The sequence below is a fragment of the Pelophylax lessonae genome (genome assembly GCF_965119305.1).
Source record: "Pelophylax lessonae genome assembly, chromosome: 1".
Classification (NCBI taxonomy): Eukaryota; Metazoa; Chordata; class Amphibia; order Anura; family Ranidae; genus Pelophylax; species Pelophylax lessonae.
In genome coordinates this window covers 500,981,800-500,989,799 of record NC_138768.1, presented here as the reverse complement: position 1 = coordinate 500,989,799, position 8,000 = coordinate 500,981,800, and the positions used below count along the sequence as shown (strand labels likewise).

The window sequence follows — 8,000 nt, the reverse complement described above, 5'->3', positions numbered from 1 at the left end:
TATCGAGTCTAAACAGTTTGTAAAGCAGTGCCAAAAGAGGCAATTGCTAATCAGATTTAGGACTGAAAATACAAATCTGTTCCTGTTAACAAGGCAGGTTAAATGGTGAGATCCAGGGAATGTATCCATCACAAAAGGCACCACTAGTTGCCAAACAGGCTTGCCCAAAAAATAGATGCTTGCAAATTTTCAATGTAAAAAATAAATTCCATTTTCTATAGAGTTTTTAACATAGTAACATTGGGTAAAAGGCTTGCAGATCCAGCTGCTTCTTTACTTCAAAATGAAAAAACGTTTGTTCATATAGTATCAACTTAGTGTCAGTAATTTGCCATTGACTGGACATTACTAAGATTCCATAACACCAAGCATGGCACAGCTTGAGAACAATCCACACAGACAGTAAGTTCCACTTTTGCACAGTGTTGTGTTCACGATGTTAAGGGCATGGAATGGATTGAGTAATATCACCGGTCCATTAGTGAGATAAAAGGAACCCACTGGTTTCTGGACCTGCATTCAGCACAGTAATTGGATACCTCATCCAAACTTGAACATTTCCAGGAATTGTTGTGATGAATCTGTACAAAAAGAAGAAGAATATTGTAAGAAATCAGCAGTAGCCAAAAAATAAAAGCAAACTTGTTATTGATGAAAAATTCTTAATCCAAGACTGGCCATAGATGGCTAGTTTATATTCCCACTCTTCAAACAGGGATGGCCGCACAATGATCAAATCTGGCTGATCCCTACCGACCTCACCCAATTCATCTATGAGCAGCTCTAGATAAAGGCTTAGGCTGGCTATACATGGATTTCAGATGATTCTTAAGCCTCGTACACACGCGTCCAAATTTGGCAGGGAATTTTCGTCTGACGATCGATCGGCCGATTCTCGGTTTGTTAGTATGATGCTTCCGACAACTGACTCCGACTTTTCGGCCGAAAAAAATCTGGTGTGCAGGCTATAAAATTTTGTCCGCCGTCAAAACACGGCCGATTTTCGTGCAGTCAGTACAGATTTCGACAGGGAAAAATCTAATGAGCAAGACTGGGCATGCTCAGAGAAGAAAGAACACAAAGAAAGCAAACCAACACATGACATCACTTCTGAAGTAGAATTTTGTCGGGCGAGAAAATTTGCGTGCAGTCTAGGCACATTCCAACCAACAAAACACAACTCTGGACAAAAGATGGACGACCGGTCCGCCGATAATCGTTGCGTGTGTACGAGGCTTTACTGAAAAAGCAAACATTTGTTCCATGGATGGCCCTATTGGCACCATCTGACTTGACAAAACCAGGCAGAAAATTCTTGGCCAATCAGAGGCAAGAACTGTTCAAGTATTCTGACAGCCACGGGTACTGGCTGTCGGATTACAAATAGCCATTACTACAGATTCACTCATCGATACAGTTTAGTATGGATGGGAGAATTGAGTGGTATGAGTGAGTCATGAAATTTTTATGTGTATGGCCTAATTTATAGTATTACTAAAGGCAAAACTTTAGGGAGGGGAGGTGATGAACAGGAGGAGGTCATCCGCAAATAGCCCACATTTATGTTCCCTTACTCCACATCTGGAATATCTCTAATAGCGATTGCCAGCATCTATCGCAATAGCGAAGAGCAAAGGAGACAGAGGGCGCCCCTGACGGGTACCATGAGAGATCTCAATGGGATCAGAATGGAAGCCTGCCAGCCTAACTTTTGCCTGTGGGGATGAATATAGAGTTCCCATGACATGACAAAATCGTGGGCCAAAGCCCCAAATCTTCAAGACCTCAAATATATAAGGCCAGGAGATTGAATTGAAGACCTTCTGTAGGTCCAACGAGAGTAAAAGTCCTTCCTGTGGGACACCCCCTTCCCAGGCCACCTGCATAAGTGAGATCAAGTCAATAGCCCTCCGAATAGGATTTGAGCCTTGCCTGCCCAGGATGAAGCCCACCTGATCCCTTTGCACATAATGAGGGATAAAAGATGATAGACGATTTGCAAGAGGGACTGCAGACACTACATTTACAAAAGGCAAACTGTAAGCTGCTTTACAACTCAGGTTCAGGTTTCTATAGTGCTTCCTAATATGCACAGGGAAATTATTCTTTTAAAAAAAAAAAAAAAAAAGGAAGGTACTGCAAAAAAATCCCTGACATACTTTAACTTGTATCTGGCAGAATATTAGCATTTTCTATGCAGCCAATAAGGGCAAGCTATTCATTTGTTGCTATTTCACACTGGGTAATGGTTTGATGCTTGTAATAGGGATAAAATTATGACCAAAGGGTTTATAGAACAGGAAGTCTATTGTGTACAGAAAAATGCCGCTTTCCCCCACCTCCTTCCAAATGACAGCTTTACATCATGCTGTCCCTCCTTTGAATATGCCTTTTACTATTCATCATTAAGCTACTTATAGCTTTTTAACCACTTACCGACTACCCGCTGCAGTTTTACGTCGGTCATTTTACATTAAAAACCAGGGTTATGGCAGCAGATAGTTGCCACAACCCCGGTATTTTTTTCAACGGCAGGCAATCTGCTTTCAGATAAGGGTGGTCCCAGCGGCAGATTCGCCGCGGGATCACACTTAAGGTGCGGCGGAAGAGGTGACCACCCCCCCCCCGGCCGCTTTTGCCGCTTACGGGACCAACTGGCAGCGGGGAAAACGATCCGGTCCCGGATCCTCAGAGACAGGAAGTCGAGTGAGGGCAAAATGGCCCTCACTCGACTCTATGGTCTTGGAGGACCAGAGCGACGTCAAACGTCGTTGCCTAGCAACCGGTTTAAAGGGCCGATTTCTGGGTCTGAGGTCTTTTTGACCCCAGATCTCACAATAAAGAGGACCTGTCGTGCCTATTTCTATTACAAGGGATGTTTACATTCCTTGTAATAGGAATAAAAATTATCAAAAAAAAAAAACTGTAAACATAGGAAAAAAAAAATTGAAGTGCCCTGTTTCCGTTAGCCCGCACGCAGAAGCGAACGCACTCAAGTCCCGCCCATATATGTAAATGGTGTTCAAACCACACATGTGAGGTATCGCTGCGATCGTTAGTGCGAGTGCAATAATTTGAGCCCTAGACCTCCTCTGTAACTCTAAGCTGGTAACCTGTAGAAATTTTTAAAATATCGCCTATGAGGATTTTTAAGCATCAATGTTTGTCACCATTTCGCAAGCGTGCGCAATTTTGAAGCATGACATGTTGGGTATCTATTTACTCAGCGTAATATTATCTTTCACATTTTGGAAAAAAATGGGCTAACATTACTGTAAATGGGCTAACTTTACTGTTTTCTTATTTTTTAATTCAAAAAAGTTAATTTTTTTCCAAAACAATTGTTTGGAAGACTGCTACGCAAATGCGGTGTGATAAAAAATATTGCAACGATCTCCATTTTATTCTCTAGGGTCTCTGCTAAAATATATATTATATTATATTATATATGATAATCACATACACACATATACTTTGGGGGTTCCAAGTCGTTTTCTAGCAAAAAAAAAAACTGATTTCACCAAGTGTCAAAAATATGCCCGGTCTTAAAGTGGTTAATGGTTTGTAGTTCTCAAACCCCTAAAAAAAAAAAAACTTTTAACATGGCTACAAAAAAAAAAAAAACACACAGGGACACTTTTTGCATGGCTACAAATTATATCTGTATTAAAAAAAAAAAAGAAAGAAAAAAAACCCCAGCATGTGCTTTATTAGAGAGCCTTACCGAAATTAGAATACAGTGAAGGTCCAAGGGCTCTGAGCTTGGTCCAATCATTGGCTCAACGATTTCTGACAAGCGTTGCAAGCCAGACACCCGTAAAATGTTGATGTCATTGTCACGGCAAAAGGCCTGTATCAGTGTGAAATGGATGTTTAAAGCCACATCATCCACATCTGGATCTGCTGCTAGAAGACACAGTACCACACTGTCAGGGTCTCTGTGGAAGAAAAGATAAAACACATATTTCAAAGACCATATCAAATAAGCATTCCAATCCTTTTTAAATGGTAGCCACGTGAACCTGCTTAGTTTTCATTAATTTAATATATATGCTATAGCCCCAGAGTCAAGTTTTAAACAGGAAATAATAAGACCCATATCCTTGTTGTTCAAGCCAGATACAATATACTGGTGGCATGTACAATTGTATCATTGTATAACGGTTTTAATACTTTTCTTGTTTTCTAGCAAATCTTCATAGCTCGTTTCTTTTAGATACAATTTTACATGATTATTTTTATTCAAGATTTATAAAATAAAGCGCAAACAATTTGTGCAGCGCTATTATATATACATACATACATAATATAATATAATATTATATATATATATATATACACATACATACATACACACACTATATTATATATATATATATACACACATACATACACACACTATATTATATATATATACACATACATACATACACACTATATATATATATATATATATATATATATATATATATACACATACATACACACACTATATTATATATATATATATATACACACATACATACATATACACACTTTATTATATATATATATATATATATATATATATATATATATATATATATATACACACATACATACATACACACACTATATTATATATATATATATATATACATACACATACATACATTCACACACTATATTATATATATATATATATATATATATATACATATATATACACACACACACACACACATACACATACAGTATATATATATATATATATATATATATATATATACATATATATACACACACACACATTACATTTTTAAATTCAGTACATTTGGATAATGAAAAATGTTATATTAAAATGTCTGACTTTAGTCATCCATTGTATATAAACACTATATTTTATCCAGACATCCACTCTCAAAAATTTAGAAAAAAACAAATGTCATAAATATAAGCAGGATCTCCTGGACTATTGTAGAAAACAGGAAACAAAGATTTTTGGAGGTTTAATAACTACAAAAAAAAAATGATAATGGTTGACAACCGATGCCAGGCTTTCTCAACCTTTGTAGGCCTTGTTCACATTGGCGCACCTAAGTGTACATCCACATGAGGGCCGTGTTTGCCCACATGAGGATGCACAGGTAAACAATGAATAATCAGGCTATGTTACTTTTATCCCTAGCTCAGTGGTCCATGTTTGTTCCTCGGGATAGGTGTAGTTTTTGTAGAGTGCTAATTCATTTTTGTGATAAGCATCTACCCTGTTATAGACTACAGCTTGTTACCTCTATTAATCTTTCTATGTTTAATATACTGTATACAGTATGCTGTCATTGTCCAGACTGCTCACCTGGACAAGTGAAATTGTTTTGCACTTCATGTGACTAATGCAATGACTCTGTGGCCTCCCTGGAATGTGTAGTTGCCTTGTTAGAACTCACAGTGCCAACTGATACACTAGAACAGACACCTGATTGTGTTTTGGTGATGTATGCACCCCTACACAGGTTTTATGCACATTGTGGTGCGCTACATTACAGGTCCCATTCATTTGGATTCAGTGCATTTCACTCCTACTCGATTTCCTTTTTTTTAAAAAATTGGCACCGCAACATAACAGCAGTGTAAATAAACCATAAATGGTATTGTGGTTTAGGAACTAAAATGATTTGCTTTCCTTGTAGTGTTACCATTATTTTTTTAATTCCCTGTATCTTGAGCTGAGTTTTAAGGATGGTATTGATTGTAGCAATATACAACAGCCGCTGAGTGCCAGCAAGGCGCATTATGTATAGAATGGTGGCCATAAACAAATCCATTTTTTATTTGATTGACATGTGATTCAAAACAATCAAATCTACAAACAATCAAATGGCCATAACTAGCCATTTATATTAAATCTACTCAAATAGTCAATTGGCCAATTTGCCAGGTTAGAAAATCAATTATTGCTTTAGGCCCCTTTCACACAGGCGGACCGTTCAGATCCGCCTGTCCGTTTTTTTGGCGGATCTGAACGGTCCCCCCATGCATCCCTATGGGGCATCAGATGTCAGCAGAGACATGTCCGCTGACATCCGATCCGTCAAATCTGGACAGATGGAAACCCTATTTTCCACCCCTCCAGCAGATTAGATCGGATGGGAACGGACCGACGGTCCGTTCCCATCCGATTTCCCCCATAGAGATGCATGGGGAACTGACAGCTGTGTCTCCGCACACAGCGCAGGACACAGCTGTCATCCTCCTGCTCAGCGGGGGATCGGTGGATCGATTCCCCAATGAGAAAAAACAGGCTCCGTCCGACGGACTGAGTGTGTGAAAGGAGCCTTACATTGATTGGCATACGATCATATTTTGATCAATCAGATTATGAGATTACGTGGTGGAAACAGAGATGTGATCAATGATCATGTTACAATAGTTTATTAAATTATAACTTTAAGTTTTGGATAGAGTGGAGAGGGATTAGAACACCTGTCAGTTTTTATTGCTGTCTGTGCCCCCTATTAGGGAGATTCACTCTCCCCATTCCCTGTTTACCATTATCACTGAAAGTAAAAGTAAAAGAAAATCCCAAATTTTGAGCCGTCCCCAGAAAAGTAATAGAGGGGAAATCTTCCAAGGGGACACTAGTTCTGGTGACCTGGGGGTCCCCAAAGAATTCCCTTAGTTTGCAGGGATTTACCCTTACTTCTTGTTTGTCTATGGGACAGGAAGTGAAAGGAAATAGCCACAAGGGGACATAGATGGAGGAATAAAAAAAAAAAAAAAAGTCTGACAGGGGTTATAACCCTCTTGTATTCAAAAAGGGGTGAGGGTTGCCTATAATTCTACTTTAACTACTGAATGCTTCCACATATGTGGCATATTGAATAAGTTTGGTTATTATCTATAGATAAACTATTCCTATCAGGAGAGATCAATAAGAAGATAAAGTGATCATTTATTGAAGTGTGTACCACAATAAGATCACCATACACTATATGTATGAAGGACTTGTGTCTTTTTTTCAACCTAACTATGTAACTATACAATCTGATTGTACAATTTCCTATAGCTCTACCATCAAGTATTGTAATACTAGGACCTGCACAATTTCCTATAGCTCTACAATGTACCAATCTACCTGCTTGATTTGATGCAATTTAAGTGGGTTGTTTAGGTTTTTTATCCTCTCACATTTTGGTAAATCTAAAGAGATTTCACAATCCGATTGTATAGTGTATGAACCCTAATCCCCTTGATGTGATCGTGGATCATTTAAAAATAACATTTTCTATAGAGTCAATGCTACATCTGGTTTCGTTACATGACCATAGTGCACAATAATAAAAAAGGAATCACCATGTAACTTACCTGTCCATAAACTTGGCAGATTCATACACCCCAACTGTCAGTGAGCCCCGTCTATGGGCAACATCCAGGACCTGCTCCAGAGCAGAAGCGACAGGATGCATCCTGCAGAGACAGAGACAGCAGATGACAACCCTTCCAGGTCCCGATCATCCATACAGCTAGTGCAATGTACTGACAGAGGCACGGCTATACTACAATGCAGCCATGCCTTCATCTATTCTACAGGAATGATGATGGCACTTACTTGTCGGTATGATTGTCACAGATGTCGTCGTCCTCCAGTGTCATGATCACCAAGCAATCCTCCAGTAAAGACTCCAGCAGCCGGGTATGTATAGCCCGTTCTGTACTCTGACAGATGACACTCTCCTTCCACTGATCACTGAACACCATTCCACAATGCTCCTTATAAGGTATGCCGGCCTGTGGGCGGCGCTTCTGCTTACTTCCCGCTCCTAGATTGGCTGACACTACTTCCCGGGTATGACAAGCTCAGCACGCTTATGGATTGCTCATGCTGGATGAAAACACAGGCTGGTGCATCCAGCTGTCATCACAGCGATCACATTGATTACAGTCTCTATATAGACACTCTATCTGAGGATCTAGTACAGTCTTTCCCCACCTTTTAACCCACAAGTAGGGGAATTGTGTGT

The 8,000-nt window shown here is 39.2% G+C and overlaps 1 protein-coding gene across 1 annotated transcript; it reads right to left on the bottom strand.

The window, feature by feature from the left end:
* Positions 1-313: 313 nt before the first annotated feature.
* On the bottom strand, positions 314-7,751 carry GADD45B (growth arrest and DNA damage inducible beta). Its single transcript, XM_082243505.1, has 4 exons — positions 7,589-7,751; positions 7,345-7,446; positions 3,725-3,938; positions 314-581 (listed from the first exon to the last, which is right to left on the bottom strand). Exons 1-4 carry the CDS (start codon positions 7,735-7,737, stop codon positions 468-470), a joined length of 579 nt encoding a protein of 192 aa, XP_082099631.1. The 5' UTR covers positions 7,738-7,751; the 3' UTR covers positions 314-467.
* Positions 7,752-8,000: the final 249 nt, after the last annotated feature.